Raw genomic sequence first — 16,645 nt, forward strand, 5'->3', positions numbered from 1 at the left:
TAATATCACACAATATTCTGTGATAATGTGGTATCTTTATAATTGATAATAATATTAATATATTATCGTAATATTATTGGACATTGCATAATATTGTTCCTCAAAACACGTGTTCCAATGGATTTTTGCTCCACAAAATCATGTTCCTGACGTGGAACAAGTATTTTGAGGAACAAAAGTCTATCAGAACAAGTGTTTTGTGGAACTAAGGTCTTTCGGGACAAATATTTTGTGGAAAAAAATCTCTCGGAACAATTATTTAGTGGATCTTAAAAAACCAGGATCATAATTTTTTTGGAACAAGAGTAATTTTTTTCAGGTACTATTTGTTCCAACTTATCCAAAATATCTAAATTGTACTCGATGTTCCACAATACATATTCTGTTCCGAATGTTCCGATGAACTTTTATTCCACAAAACATTTAACATGGGTATTAACAAATAATATTGACAAATGTTTGTTCCAACCTGGGTTGTCAATCAATAATGATATTGAACCATGAATACACTACCATCGAGCAGTTCGGTCCCCCGAGATAACAGCTATGATAACATTGTATGAAACTACACTTTTGTACTTGGCTAACGTTAGATATATACATGGCATAAAATAAATATTTAATGAAGCCCAGGGGGGTCACGAACTTTTTATCCATAACTCATAAGGGCACATATTATAGGAGCTACCCACCCATACTTACATCCAGTTAAAACCCGAACGCACAAAAATAGTGTGTTTGTGATGCAACTGTTGAATCTGTGTAATATAGAACTCATAATAATTTAGATAACCTATAGTTAAAATAGTTAAATAAAGTATTGACTATTGAAAAAAGATGTGAGCATTTGTACTTCTTTATAATATACCAATGACAATACAATGCTGTTAAAATTTTAGAATTAATATGCGCCTATTACAACTACCTACCTATTGGCTTTTGAAGATGGCGAGTAATTATCAGGTACGTAATTTTTTAATGAATAAATATTTAACTTAGCTACATAGGAATCTATTAGATAGGTATTACATAATATCGTCTTTCTAGTATTTCTATCTTACCCTCATTAGCTAGCGAACAATAAAAGTGCGAACATTTAAAATTTTAAAATATGATAATATAATAAGACAATAAAAAAAATATAAATAGTGAATATGTAATTTTGTTTAATTGTTTTCTTTAATAACTAATTAGCAATAAATATAAATAAATAAATTTAAAAAAAAAATCCCTTTTTTTCTGAAAAGGGGAAGAATAAAATGTTAAAAATATGACAAAAATTTCTAAGATTAAGTTTTAGTATTGTTGCCATATATTTTTAGTGCTATGCAAACCCAATCACTAACAAGTCAATAGTGAAAATCAGAAAAATAAAATAAAACCAATTTTGAAGAAAGATAGGTAGTGTAGGTATCTATACTTTATAACTGTATTATTTATTAATATCCATGCCTTATGGAGAAAAATAAAATAAATATTATACACATATTTTCCAGGTTGCATGAACAATTACTAAACATTTATATGAGCTTATAGTGAGCTAATGGTCCCTTAAACATGATTTAGTGGCCCATGATTAGCCTATTAAATTGATAAAATGTTCATGCAAGCCGACAATAAAATTTTTAATATTATGAATTAATAATTCTATCACCATTTACCATTACTAAAATCTGAACAGTCGACTGTTTCAAAATCGGAGGTAATCAATCCGCACCCGCCTGCAACTTTGTAAGATGAATAAATATTTTTTTTATGTAATACATGTTAAGTTTTTTCAGGTGTATTATTTAGGTCTCCAATAGGTAATACATTATAGGAATTATAACACTATACAGAACTCTCATGATTTGAGTTATGAAGGTTTGAATGTGATTGTTGTAGATAGCATGAGTTTAAGTTCGTTTTTTGAATGGTTTTAATTCTTTATCGATACAATGAACCCAAAAATGATTACTCGATAAAATAAAATAAAATCTACTTAATACATAGGTACTAGGTGGTTGTAGCCAATAGCTTAATTGGCATAAAAAAAATTTTAATTTTAAAAAAATAAATAAAATCTCTTAAAAATTGAGTTTTGAATGTTCATTAAAAAATATACACTTATATAATTGTATATAACAGGTATAGGTAAATATTTACTAACAATTTTTTGTTGTTAGTAAAATGTTTACCTTTGTGATTATCAATAAGGTAAAATGACGTATAAGTCAGTAAAACTTTATTTAATACAAAAATATTTAAAAAAAAAAATATTTGTGATAGCATTGAACTATAAGGTGTTTTTGAACGTTTTCAAAGAGGAAGGCTCTCTTATCATATAATAGACTTAGGAAGAAAAAAAATATGCAGAAACATCTAAAATATGCAAACATATGCAAAATAAAATTTCATACTTGAATTCTCCGTAGGTTCTGTAAGACGTAATTGTATAACATTGCTATGTTTTGTCACCTATGATGAATATGCAAATACTATAAGTCCCGAAACATGGTTATTATTATTATAGATTCTAATATACTTTTTACCTACATCGTAATTGAGCTTGCAGAGTGGTTACTGACCACTGCTCACTGGTCTAAATATTTCACATTTTGATATCATAACTGTGTTACATTGTGATTAAATAAATATTAATTTTTTATTTTATAAATTAGTGACTAATGTAATTTTTAATCAAACAAAATTCCCAATTCCCAGGCGGCTTTAATTTTTCACAACACAAATTCCTTCCCACTTCATACAGACTTAGGACTGTCTCAAAAGAGGTGTGGTTAAAATGTGTTGGTGTTTTTTTAAGATAATATTCTAGTAAGTATATTATAAAAATTATATAAAAACCATATTATTGTGAATCAAATTAAATTAATTAAACAATATTTTGTTCTAATGGCCTATTTATGAAAAAGTACATTAATATAAGTATTTTTTTTTTTTGGAACCAAAGTTAATAATTTATAGTTATGTATTATAAAAATGATATTGAACAATTTCCTTTTTAACATTTGATGATAAAATATGAAAAAAAATTAGAATCACGGTGATGCAAAATTTAAACTAAAATAATAGAATAACTTCCTGATTCAGAATAAAACATAACAGATTGTATTTTATACTAAACATTTTTATATAGGTATTATAAAATTATTATCAATAAACAGTATGGCATTAAAGCTATAATATGTCATATAACATAATATATTAATATATACATATTATATTATAATGAACTCTTATATTCTATACAAAAAATATATTGAATTATTGAATAATGAAAAATATAATATTGCACTTTGATATTTGGGTGTGAATGTATGAATCCAAGAAAATAATAATAAAAAATTAATTTAGCAATGTTACGATCTATTGACCAATAAATTGTACAAATCAAAGAAATAAGTAGAATATCATACAATTTGACTTACTCTTGAAACGGACATCTCACTCCATATAGTTTGTGAAAGTATCAAGAGACATCAGTCATTTTATATTTTTTTTTTTTTAAATAGTACATATTTGTATGTTTAATCAATAAGAAGTTTCATTTGCCTAATAACAATCACTTTTAGTTTGTTTCAGACACTTTCAGTACTATGATAAATTAAGTGGTTTTCAACTTGTATAGCTTGGTACATTAAGAGTGCACAAAAAATAGTATGAGACATAAGTATTGACATTTAATTAAAGAGAAATATACATTTAATGAATCATACTAAAAGAATTAGTGAAACTTATAACATTAATTATCTTAATGTTTTATTTTCTTTGTCTTTATTAGTTAATTACACTATTGTAAATTGTAAGTAATCAAACAAAACTATTGTTATTATTTGCAAATGATTTATAGGACAACTCTAAAGTTATTTAATTCACAACGATGTAATTTTATCACTATTTTCTTCTGTTTAAATTCTTTTGATCGAAAAGTTTTTTAAAAGGTAAATTTTCAATATTCTGAAAATTCTTTAAATTATATTTTGACATGAGGAAAAATGACTGACAAGAGACAATAAAAACTTTTGAAAGAATCATAATGACATAGTTTGGTAGCATTAAAATAACACTATAATTTATAATTATTATTTATTTTGGGTAATTCATTTGTCCATATATTTTCTAATTATGCAAATTGAAATTAAGTTTTGGTAAGTTTATTTAGGTAACATATAAGTCTTGACACACCACTCATTATATGAGTATAATACTATGTAAAAATACAACAAATTCAACCAATATTAAGAGTCACACAAAAATTTAGAATGATGATGAAAATGCTGTTCCATAAAACTTGAAATGAAATAAAATCCATGATCATATCCATCTTCTAAATTTATAGAAATTTCAATCCCTGCCTTTTCACAAGCGCTTTCAAAATTTTCTAATTTTAATTGTTCTTTGTATTTATCATTATTCCCCTACAAAAAAAAAAAACAAATGTAATTAGTACGTATTATAGCTATTCAATATTCATACATTATATACTTTTAAAAATTAATTAAGACATTTTTAATATAATATTTCATATAACTTTACTTGATGTATGAGGATATTTAACTTTGGTCCTTTATAATCAGCTATTAAGCAGGTAGCATCCCATTCCTCCATGGTTTTTGTATCATCTCCAAAATAACACTTTAATATAAATTGTATATCGGGTGTTTTAGACGGATTACAAACTGGAGCAAAAGCTGAGACTGAACGAAACTTGCCAGGATTTTTAAGTGCACTTATTAATGCACCATGACCTCCCATACTGAAATATTATTATTTATTATAGTATGCATTACATAAAAATAATTTAATAAAATATAAGACTATGAATTAAAACATAATGAGTATTAACACCGATAACTGATGAATAGGTATATAATATATAATACATAACATATTATGTTATAAAGAACCAAATTCTTAATGTTTAAACTTAACTGATCTTAATCTTCTTGGTTTAAGCTACATGATTATTAATAATCTATGTCTAATTTCCCTTCTTACAATAGTACTTAATATTTAGATACAGGGCCGTATGCAAGGAGGGTTCAATTGTTGATAACTTCATACCTCCCACCTAACATATATATGTAAAACTAAAAACATATTTTAAAGAACTTTTTTACAATGATGAAAACTTACCCCTCCTACAGTCCTAAATATTAGAATCTTGTCAATTACAATGATAAACATAAGGAATTAATTAATACTTATAAATATACCTGTGGCCCATGATTGATTGTCTGTCTTTGTTGACATTAAAGTTCTCCTGAATAATACTGGGTAGCTCCTCATTCACATATGAATACATTTGGTAATTTCTGTTCCATGGTTTTTTCACAGCATTTACATAAAATGACAAGCCTTTAGCTTCAATTTCATTCTTTTCAGCACCAAAAGTAACCCCTGAGAACACAAGTTAATATTTATGATACCTATCAGTTTTATTATTGCAATAATTATTAAATTAAATATCCTTACTAGGGCAGACATCTGGAGACACTACGATTATTCCATAATGTGCTGCCCATCGTTGAAACCCTGACTTCTGTATAAAAGTTTGTTCGGAACATGACATACCACCCAAAAGATATAAGACTGGAGCAGGTCCTTCCAAATTTTCTGGTACATACACGGCAAATCTCATCCGGAAATTTAACACGGCACTAAAAATAAAAATAGCACATTTCGGTTAATTAAAATAAGTAGGTAATATACTAATATCTAATAACACATTTTAGAAATATTGTTGTGAAATAAATACAATAAAAGTAAGTTCCTATTATAATTAGTACTTAATAATGAAATTTATTTACCATACCTAGTACATACTTACTAAATAATTTAGTATTTTTTTTACTGTTTAAATCTTTATGAAATATTTTAAACACTCGACTTATTTTAGCTATCTAATTTAATTTATATAGCCTATAAACATGGTAAAATTTAATAACCTACTTAACAAGAGTGTATTCACAGAGAACGATCCTTATGTTTACTTATTGTTACTTATAACTTATAACCAGGGCTCGGGACTTTATGCATTTGCATATTTGTTCGGGAAGTAAATAGAATAAAACTGATCCGATACAAATTTGTGTTGTGGTATTTAGAGTTAAAGTTTAAAAGTTTATTGTGCATATGTTTGCATATTTTGGAATTTTTTTCTACAAATGCATATTTTTAATATTTATTGATTTTTATTGCATATTTTAAAATAACTTTTGATTATTTACTCTTAAATCATAATGTATTGAAGAAAAATGTTGGTCTTGCTATGCTAAAGAAAATTAAAAACATTCTTAACGGTGAATTAATTGACATGAAAGACTTACCAGAAGACTTAGATATTAATGATCTGACATATTTTAAATATGCTCCCATCACATCGGTAAACGTAGAAAGATCATTTTCCGCCTATAAAACTTTACTTACAAATAATAGAAGGTCTTTCAAAGTCGAGAACATAAAAAAACATTTGATAATCCAGTGTAACGCAAGTAAGTACATAATTAGAATTATAAAATGATTATTTTTTAATACATAAAAATTATAATTGCTAGGTATAGAAGATGCTGAGTGTTGAAAAATCCAAAGACCTCCCATTCAACAGTTTTTACATTTTTTTTTTTAGTAATATAGTATGTATAAAATATACATTTTTAGTAATATGTACAAGAAATGTTTTTTTTTAAATTAAATTTGAATAATTATGTATTTTTTAATTAAAAATAAATGCATATTAAAGCGCATATTTTGATATTTTTTGGTGCATATGTATGCGCATATTTTTAAGATTTTAAGCACATAAAGTCCCGAGCCCTGCTTATAACGGTTAAGACGTATAAGTTATTATACTATAATATAAGTATACCTACTTCTTAATCCTTTAGATGTTTGACATTTTACAAATAAAAGGAAATTTTCTAAACGTATGTAAAATTCTAGTATAAACATTTGGTGAATATTTCAAGTATTTACGGTTATTCAATTTTTAATTAGGTACAACAAAATAAGAAAATCGATTTTGTCAAAAACTAGTACGATAAATCATAAATTAATACAAAATAATATACTTACATTTTTATTTGTTAACAAATTTCTAAAGATTTTTATAAAATAAAAGGATGTACAAACACATTTAGAAGAATTAAATAGTTTTGCCTATTATTCTATTGAATTTTCGATGTGTGTAATAATAACTATAATGATAACATTGATAATAATAGAAATGTACATCCGTTAAAGCTCAATAATTAATGAATATTTCTCGAAGAAATGGCGTAATTTAATGGTTAGTGGTGGGGGTGGGGATTGAAACATTTAGATCCCATCCCACTAAAAAAAATGTTGGTTTATACTTTATATCATGAAAACCTCTCATTGTGATCTTTAAAATGTAAGTATAGCCCGAAGGAGGTACATGTATAAATGCATGCACTAATTAAAATAGATAACTGCCTACATACTATTTAATAAAGTTTTACAATTTACTTTTTTTGAGTAGTTTTGTGGAATAATCTGTGTAAGCATAAGAATCCCAAAATTTTAAACTTCAAAAAGTTTTAACTTTGAAACCAAGTCTGACCGACAAATATACAAATTCTGATTGCAACATTGTTCTTAACACGTTGAATACATAGGTTTCCGGAAAAAATTCCCAAAAATTGTCTGCGAGCTAAACTGCATTGTTATGCCGTATTTAAATATGTTTGTGCAATCACAATAGTAATTAGTGTTCATTACGAAGTTATCTTAGCTATGAGCCTATGTACAGCTATAATATTTATAGTTGAATATGTATTTAAATATAGTTCGCCAGTTTAAAAATAAGTGATTGAGAATAAAACTTTACTAACGCGGATTTCGAACATTTTTTAGATTGTGATTATTTTTAAATATTTTTTGCTTTAAGAATTATGCAACAAAAACTGATAATGCATTTTTATCAATCCAGAAGAAATGGTATGACGCAATGACTGGTGCACCTCCAAAAATAATGGAAATAATAGTGGTGGCAGATAATAGAAAAGATCCTAAATATCTAACATTGTACAATATATAAAAATATTATAACGTTCATTTTTCTAAGGAACCTTGTTATGAACTAATCTTTTTCACTGAACGAATTAATTTTTTTATTAACATTTCAAATACTGGTTAGATGGCAGTGTTCCTCTTAAAATCTTTAAGTTCAAGAACAGACAGAACAGTGCGCTTTTTCTCTTAACTATATAAATGTCATTGTACGTCCAGGACGTCCTAATAACAACACACAAGGTAGTAGGTACCTACCTATATATTTAAAAATAGATGTATACATTAAAGATGGTTACTTAAACTGTGAAATAAAATATAATATACGAGTATATTATATGCACTAAGTACATACATATAAGTAACATTAATTTATTTTATACCTGGTGAATTCATTAAATTTTAAAATTAAAATAAAATAATAAATACAATTAAATACTTTTAATATTTTCTAACATAATATAATTATATAGATACTACCAGCCCAAAATATTATTTACTTTCTATCATTATATTATGATGTTTTCTATTTTACCAATCAATGTGAAAAAGTGAAATCATATACGTTATGCAAGTATGCAATTCAATAATTAAGGCATCCGGATAGATGAAACCATTGTTCGATTTTGAGAAATCACTAGAACATAAGTAATTAGTTAAAGAATGACAATTAAGTTTCATTTGGCTTAATAATAATTATACCATATAGCTTATAAGTTATAAGTTATAACTGTACCTTCAACAATTCTACCTTTATTATTGCTAGGTTGGTCAAAAAATATTAAATTTATGCAATATTGCAATAAATATATAAATACAAATTTAATTGCAATTTAGTTATTTATTTATTAAAAATAAATATGGACAAGTGGGTACCGAAATGTTCTACAGTAGATACACCGAGTATCTTACTGCAGTGGATGTGTTTGAATTAAATTCAATGATAAATCATTCCGTGCGAAATATGATTCTGAGTAGAGACGGTATGTCATCCTGGCATACGTGTATCAATAATTAAATTTAATAACTAAAAATCGAAAAAATCAAATATTGTAAAAAATTTAAAATTAAACGCTCATAAAAAACTGTCCGATAAATTTTTTTTTTATATATGCTAGAAAACAATTTTGGGAATCTTCAGATAAAGTTTCTAATGTTAGCTATAAAAATAAAATTTGTATTAATTCCCAACTGAAAAATAGTTCTCAAATTTTCGGAATTTAGAGAAATGTTGTCAACATTAACTATAAGTTCATATAAAAAATAGCTTTATATCTTTAATATTTTTTAGATGCTATTAAAGTAACTTATGACGACCCTCACATTAAATATTCAAGCTTTTTTACTGAGTGGAAAATATTTTATCGACAGAAATTTTAAAAAAAATTCTCAAGGTTATGAATAGTTCAGAAAAAAATATTTCGAAAATATAACCATAAACATAGAAAATACTAATATAAATAGTTTGTGAAATGTTGAAGTGTCTATAGTTATGGTAGTTTTTGAGTTGAGCCAGAAAAATAAAACCGTTTTTTTTTTTTAATAAGTTTTGATTTTTTAATTAATATTTTTTTGTTTTTCCCTACGTTTTCAAAACTAATGGGGATTTTCAATTTTGATCTCCTCAATGCACCAACTACATTCAGTTTTCTCTCAGAAAATATGCTGATGTTGAAAATCGGCACATGTTTCCTACCCCAAATGTTGATGCCAAATAAAAAAAAAACACACACACATCATTGTAAATACAATAAATTCATTGCTACGCTCAGAATCTAAAACCATCCGTATATTACATTAAATCCTCGATTAAATCCAGAATTAAATCAATACAAGATCCAACTATCCAAGCCAGATGCCAGTTACGAACGCCATCTCTTTTCATTATATATACGTATAGATGGAGCTGAAATGCGTGCCACATCTTTCGGACCCTCGAACACAGATAATAAAGATAATCTTTATCTAAGCCATCCAAATGTCTTGTGATAAGGCTCTTTATTCTACTCTCTAGAGACTAATCCATTCTATCTTAGTCCGTTGGAGCTACCAACCATATAGTCTCTAGATTACTAAATATTAATTTGTGATTTATTTGGAGACAATAATATTCGGTATATAATTTTCACCACGGTTATTGTATTTTACGTTAGGTACGTTCAACACACAAATCATATTATACAGATATGTTACAGATACATATAGGTTCATTTGGGGTATATATGTTTTTTATATACCTATGCATTTTTTATTTTGTATTTAAATTTGTTTCAACGGAATAATGGGCCCCACTAGAGCATGTTCGTGTTTGGCCCCATGAAACATATCTAACAATGTTTTTATTATTATTACGTTGAGTATTTACATCGATTTTATTTACATAATACGTATGAGTACCTAGGTACTCATAATAATATGTTGGGGCCTATAGTATTTAACTAGGAAGGCAATAATAAACAAATTTACCTAAATAAAATGATAATTTATAACTACTTAGCAATATTATGCATAGTTGTCAAACAATTTCTATGCATTAAATTATCAATTATCTAATTTGTATACAACCTGTCATTAGGGACCATTAGACTATGACTATGATATAATTTTTATTTATTATTAAATTCACTTATTATGTAGGAGAAAGAGGAGAGAGATAGAAAGAGAGAATGAGTGTGAAAGTGATAACTTAATAGGAACTGACGTTCTGTAATCTTGATGAGATAATATTCATGCATTATCGTAGTGCCACTTTGATAAGAAAATATCACGATAATATAATTTTTATATGTAGTTTCCTATACGTTGAATAGTAAATTATTGGAGAATTGATGTGCAATAAACTGCAAAAAGTCATAATACGACTCTTTTGTTTCGTCGTGAGTTCCAATCGATACCTATTGAGAAATGTCAGAGAGAAAAGGATACCTACGTGCCAAGAGCAAAAAAAAAAAAAACATTACAACCCAGCACATACCTAAGGTACTTATAGGCTATAGTAATTAAAAATAATGCAACTACTGCAACACAGGTTCAAGACTTAGTATATACTTAGTGTGTACAATATAATGATACGACGCAGAGCGTTGCGCAACTGACCTGTCGTGTTCGTAGACCTTTTGTTGTCCGCCGAAACAGCGGTTATCGGACACCAAGTCCAACTGCTGCTTCATGTTGTTGGAGCACCGACAAAAATCCTGTCCCTGGTGCGGCAACGTGCGCCGCTGGAACTCGACTGAGCCGACTGCGTGAACAGGACCGCTGTCTGGCGCCTGCTGGACCCGACGGTGGGTGTACCGCGGCACCGGCGCACTGAATCGTCGAGGTCGTGCGAAAAATTATGACGTCGTCGGATCGTTGTCAGGTGGCGTATCTTTTCGGCGCGCGCACTGTCGATCGATACGTGAAAACCGGTTAACGCAATAATGACGTAAGGGCAACGTCGACAGCACCAATAACCGTTAAAAAATTAAAATACGGACGCCACTAAAATCGCAATTCACTAATCGTTTTTACACTTCCGCCGTCTTCACGCGGACAGCGTATATTAATTTAACATTTAACTTATCTACGAGGCAACCGCAGCGTGAACGATCCGTGTAATTAATGTGAGTTTATCACGATTCACGAACGACGGACGTCGAGTGTCAACTGCGGTGCCACGGTGCCACGACGATGTTTTCCGGCGACAAACGGCGGGGCCCGACTTACGGCCCAATTCCTGAGCCCCGTAGTCCGTGGTAGACTTGTATAGTAATAATGTGTCTTGCCGAATGGCGATTAACTTTTATCGTGTCACGGTCTCGCGGAATGCCAAGCCATCGGTATGTACGCCGCCGCTTGTGACCTATAATAATAATAATAATAATAATACTAATACTAATAATAATAATAAGGCAGCCCAGTGCCCCAGTTGACCTAGTAGCGTGGTCAGCGGAATACGCGATCAATACTGCTTTTTGATATTATTAAATATTATAATTATTTATAAATATATACTATATAGTAATAAATAGCAATAGTTACACAACTATCGTCACTATCGATCATCGTTTATAAATAATTTACTCGTCATATTATAGTAGGTACAAATGTTTGCAGCCCATTTACCTGTACGGCTGTACATAATAGTATATTTCCCATGCCTATTTAGTATTTAGGTATAGTGTGAGAAACGAGGTAAAAATATATTAATTTTGCTAAATGAATAATACAAAAATCGAAATAATAGAATAATTAGTGTAATTGATCCGAATTGATCTGCACTCTAAAAAGACTATAGTTCTAATACGATCACTATGTCTTCAAACATAGATATCTTGATATTATTTTAACTTATTTTCCGGGACGGTTTAGGGGGGCATGGAGGGGGGGAAATTATCCTGGTGAGAAAAATTGTCACTATAAAAAAACTGGTCGAGGGAAGAATACATTTAAAAAAAATATGTACCCAGGGCAGCAAAGTCCTATAAATACACCACTGAAGAGTTCAGGGCAACAGCCTACCAGATATTATGGTAGATCTTTGTTTTTATTACATATCGATATCAATTTCACATATAATAAAACCAATAGTTTAAAAGCCATTTAATTATTTTTATAGTCTCATCTCTATGATTTTATATTATATATCGAGTATCTTACGAACGTAGTCTTACCTATAAGGTCTTCCTGGTAGTAACAATCTACCTAGTATATTACAGTATATACCTACTCATATGGCCATATTGACAGTAGATTATATTAGGTAAATTTATATTAATCAACTATACCTATATTATACATCATACCTGCAGATACCTACCTATCTTTTACTAATTATCACATTGGCAACATACGTCCTGTGATTTGTCTTATCAGTTACCATACATTTTGCTTCAGGAAGTTAAATTTGGTTTGCTCTTAAAAAGGGGAATATTTTAGCATTAAACCCCAACACCGTATACGGGAAAAATGACTGCTTATTTTTTAGGGTCCTGGCGTGTGAACACTTTATAGTGTTCACTGTTCACACCATAATATGAGCAAACACTCAGTTTGCTACTCGCAAGTGTTAGTAATTCATTTTTTAATATGTGCAATCAATTTTAAAAGTATACACTTAAGTGAAAATAATTCATTTTTTAATTTGTATAATTATAAAAATATTCTTTTAAAAAAAATGTATATAATATTTTATATTATAATGATAAAAATAGTGAATACTACGTCATATTATTAAAAGGATACCACATCACCCTTATGTGTTGTCTTACAAATGTACAACCTAGCAAAAACTGTTTTGTGGAGGATAGAAGCACTTAGTTTGTAGTCCTTGTAGATACACCAAAAGTGTACACAAAATAGAAGATCACGTTTTCTGTGTCGTAGCGTTTTTATTTGTTTGATATCATTAATAAGAAAAAAGTTATAATACTTTTAACAATTTGATATTTTTAAGTTTTCCAAACTGAAATAACTTTTGATACATTGGTGTTATCGAAAAAATAAAACCTCAACAACACAGTTAAAATTCTCTTCTATTCTTTCAGTTTCCTGTTCTTTACAACTGGCATTTGTCTTGGAGAAAATCTTTTAAATTGATTTTAATAATACATGAAATAATAATATAAATAATAAAAATCTGTTAATCGAATAACCGCAAAAAAACCTACTAAACCCCACAGTGGTGATTATTAAACCGATTGATGTAATATCGGTTTATTCGGTTAGAATAGGCATTGATTTTAAAATAGGTAACTCATATTAAAAGTAGAATATTAGATTAACGTCTGAAAAATGTCAAGTTTGCTTCGCCACCGCATAACAACATACTCAATATAAAATGAAGAAATTTTTTTTGTATAAAACTATGATAGCTTATCAATTACTAAAATATACATAATAATACATAATACATTATATTTAAATGACGAATTATTCTAGTTTTAAACAGTGTGAACTGTTAGGATAGGTAGGTAGGAACCTAATCACAATTAAATAAATAAATGTGCAATATATCAATTGCGCCGAAATGACCTTTTTAACTGTAAGAAATCTATCGATTGCGCCTCGTCTCAACTCCGCCGAATTTGATTGCATAATATTGATTCCGCCCGCTATCAATCCGCTGAATATTTATAATTATTTATTTTAATAATAACAAAATATTAAATGCTTACATTTACATTAATATTTTATTAGCAATCTTAGAAATAAATATAATTTGCAGTTCACCCATAACAAAATTACATTGCTCAAGTAGAACATTTAAAGAACATAGACAAACTGATTCTTACATAATAATAATACCATAAGAAGGCTTAACAATAATAAAACAAACAAAAATAAAAATTATTATAAATTTAAAAAAATATTTTTTATAAAATAAAACAAACAAAAATAAAAATTATTATAAATTTAAAAAAATATTTTTTATAAGATATATACAATTTGTTCCTTCAGGGACAATAAGAATATGTGATATTAAAAAAATATATATATATCAAATATTTTTGACGATTATTTAAATAAAGAAATTGATAAATTCACTTATATAAAACTGGCATCAACCCACTATTTTAGAAATATTTTGTAAAAAACCAATTACTAGGTATTTTAATTATATTATTTTTTATGTCATTTTTCGTCATTTTTTGTCATTTTCATGAATATTTTAATTTTTTAGGCCGCTTTTTAACTGTTTTAAGGTTATCAACTTCCGAGCTCTAATTATCAACCATCATTATTAATTTATATCAACGGGTCTAGCCAAATAAACTAAACAGTATAATTATTATAAAAGTAGGAAGAAAAGAGTAATAGTTATTATAATTAATACTGATAGAATATTCAATATTATGCAAATTTAATAAATTAGATTAATAATTAGTGGTAAATTACAGCATTTTGACGTAAAGTACAAGACACGTGATGTATAAAAGATTGCAGCGAATTAAATGCAAAAATAAATGTATTTCATTTACAATGGAGTGTGTTTTTTTTTATCATTAATATTTGGGGGTAGTTAAAATGCTCTGGTTTTTAAAATTATCATATTTTCTAATAATAATAAACGGCGGCGTGTCGCCGTCGTTCATTGTAATAAACTTACGCCGACGCCTATTTACCCGTGAAATGGTGTGTTACTTTAAAACCGAGGAACACCTATTTTATATTTAACACTATATCTTTTCATTTTTTCACTGAAAAAGTTGGGTTGTACAGCTCATATAGACTCAACAACTACTATACAGCCTTTAACAAAAGTCATATCGATAGATTACTTGAGACTTGGAGGGTGCTTGCCACATATAGCTACTAAACTACCCAAAATACAACTCTACAGCTCTCACATGAATTTTTTTGTTTATTTAAATGGTTGACATTAATCACATATTATTTTATTACTAAAATAATAAATTAGTATAAATATAGTATAAATATTGCATACTTACCTATCTACATTTTTTTACAAAATATTATATATTAATAAAAAACGACAAGTCGTTGGCACTGGCAACGCCAGGTGGGAGCTATGGTATATTAACATATATTATAAATAATACTTGTTTGAATAAATTAAAAATTATTCAAGGTTTAATAAAACAAACCTACCAAGGAAAAACACTCAAACCGTATCTCCATAGTCCATTTTGATTGAATAAAATAATGAAATTCGAATACAAATTTGGCCCTAATAGCTGCAGCTGCATCGCTGTATTATGACCCATCTTTATTTTAAATCGCCTAAAATAGATAAAATGATAGGTTCCTACACTACGAAGTATATAGGTACCTAATCAAATAAAATACAGTTCAACCTTCGTACAAGTAAATCGGTAAAATATGAATCAGTTATATGTGGGTAAATAAAAAAATAATAAAAAAATAATATAAAATATTATAAAACGACGTACGATATTTCATTTATGTGTCCTACCTAAACATGACGAATGCGAAAAATAGCTTGTATTTCATCACATCGGACGTAAGGTTCTGTTCACAGTAATCGTTAGTGCTCGAATTCGTCATCGTTACAACGTGGTTACGTCGTGGTTACGCAACTTAAATGGGACATGGCGTTATTGTAGTGTTGTAAGTGATAGACCTAACCTAACCTTTATGAGAAGTAAGAACAGAAGCTTGGGTGGGAAATTCCCCAAAGTGGCACTTGTCAAGGGTAGGTATAGGCGTAACAAGAGGATGGGCTTGGCGGACCGGGCACCCCCAGCTTTATCCATAGCGCCACCCTGGTATTTTAATCTTATTTTAGTTATGAGGGTCTATGCTACTGGTACAATTATTCTAGCCCCTCAGAAAATATCTCTAGTTGCGCCTATGGCCAAGGAGTGGTAAATAATTTACAAATTTTTTTTTGCTATAATAATATTATAATACATTTTAATAATTTCATGTCTAAAAAATATTGGAGATCGATGACGCTCGATATTACGGAAACATTATAAAACAATACTGTAGGAATCGAAGTAAATATTTTGACCATTTATACTTTATATTATTAGTTCTTTAAACTCATAATTTATTCTTGTCAGCTTATATTAGTGGCTTCTGCAGTTGTAAGAAATCTCTTAATCGTCGTTGCTTTACCTACAAAATATTTTATATGACCGTTTCA

The 16,645-nt window shown here is 28.2% G+C and overlaps 2 protein-coding genes across 3 annotated transcripts; one reads left to right on the top strand and one right to left on the bottom strand.

The window, feature by feature from the left end:
* The first annotated feature begins 47 nt into the window (after positions 1–47).
* On the top strand, positions 48–6,636 carry LOC111035879. Of its 2 annotated transcripts, XM_022317695.1 has the most exons (3): positions 48–963; positions 6,254–6,494; positions 6,558–6,636. In XM_022317695.1, the coding sequence occupies exons 1-3, from the start codon at positions 907–909 to the stop codon at positions 6,578–6,580; spliced, it is 321 nt and encodes a 106-aa protein (XP_022173387.1). In that variant the 5' UTR covers positions 48–906; the 3' UTR covers positions 6,581–6,636. The 2 variants fall into 2 exon arrangements, with proteins under 2 accessions (XP_022173387.1, XP_022173386.1); XM_022317694.1 differs by having other exon boundaries at positions 6,254–6,636.
* LOC111035878 (S-formylglutathione hydrolase-like) lies at positions 4,070–11,249 on the bottom strand. Its single transcript, XM_022317692.1, has 5 exons — positions 11,128–11,249; positions 5,476–5,660; positions 5,217–5,400; positions 4,537–4,756; positions 4,070–4,418 (listed from the first exon to the last, which is right to left on the bottom strand). The coding sequence occupies exons 1-5, from the start codon at positions 11,199–11,201 to the stop codon at positions 4,239–4,241; spliced, it is 843 nt and encodes a 280-aa protein (XP_022173384.1). The 5' UTR covers positions 11,202–11,249; the 3' UTR covers positions 4,070–4,238.
* Positions 11,250–16,645: the final 5,396 nt, after the last annotated feature.

Source organism: Myzus persicae, unplaced genomic scaffold, assembly GCF_001856785.1.
Source record: "Myzus persicae strain clone G006 unplaced genomic scaffold, MPER_G0061.0, whole genome shotgun sequence".
In the NCBI taxonomy this organism is placed as follows: domain Eukaryota; kingdom Metazoa; phylum Arthropoda; class Insecta; order Hemiptera; family Aphididae; genus Myzus; species Myzus persicae.

Excerpts from the sequence above, each read along its gene's own strand:
- LOC111035879 (XM_022317694.1), top strand. The coding sequence starts at position 907 with ATGCGCCTATTACAACTACCTACCTATTGGCTTTTGAAGATGGCGAGT. Across the intron at positions 964-6,253 it reads AGATGGCGAGTAATTATCAG|AAAAATGTTGGTCTTGCTAT; the intron begins GTACGTAATTTT and ends AATGTATTGAAG.
- LOC111035878 (XM_022317692.1), bottom strand. The coding sequence starts at position 11,201 with ATGAAGCAGCAGTTGGACTTGGTGTCCGATAACCGCTGTTTCGGCGGA. Across the intron at positions 5,401-5,475 it reads GTCTCCAGATGTCTGCCCTA|GGGTTACTTTTGGTGCTGAA; the intron begins GTAAGGATATTT and ends TTGTGTTCTCAG. Across the intron at positions 4,419-4,536 it reads TAAATATCCTCATACATCAA|GGGAATAATGATAAATACAA; the intron begins GTAAAGTTATAT and ends TTTTTTTTGTAG.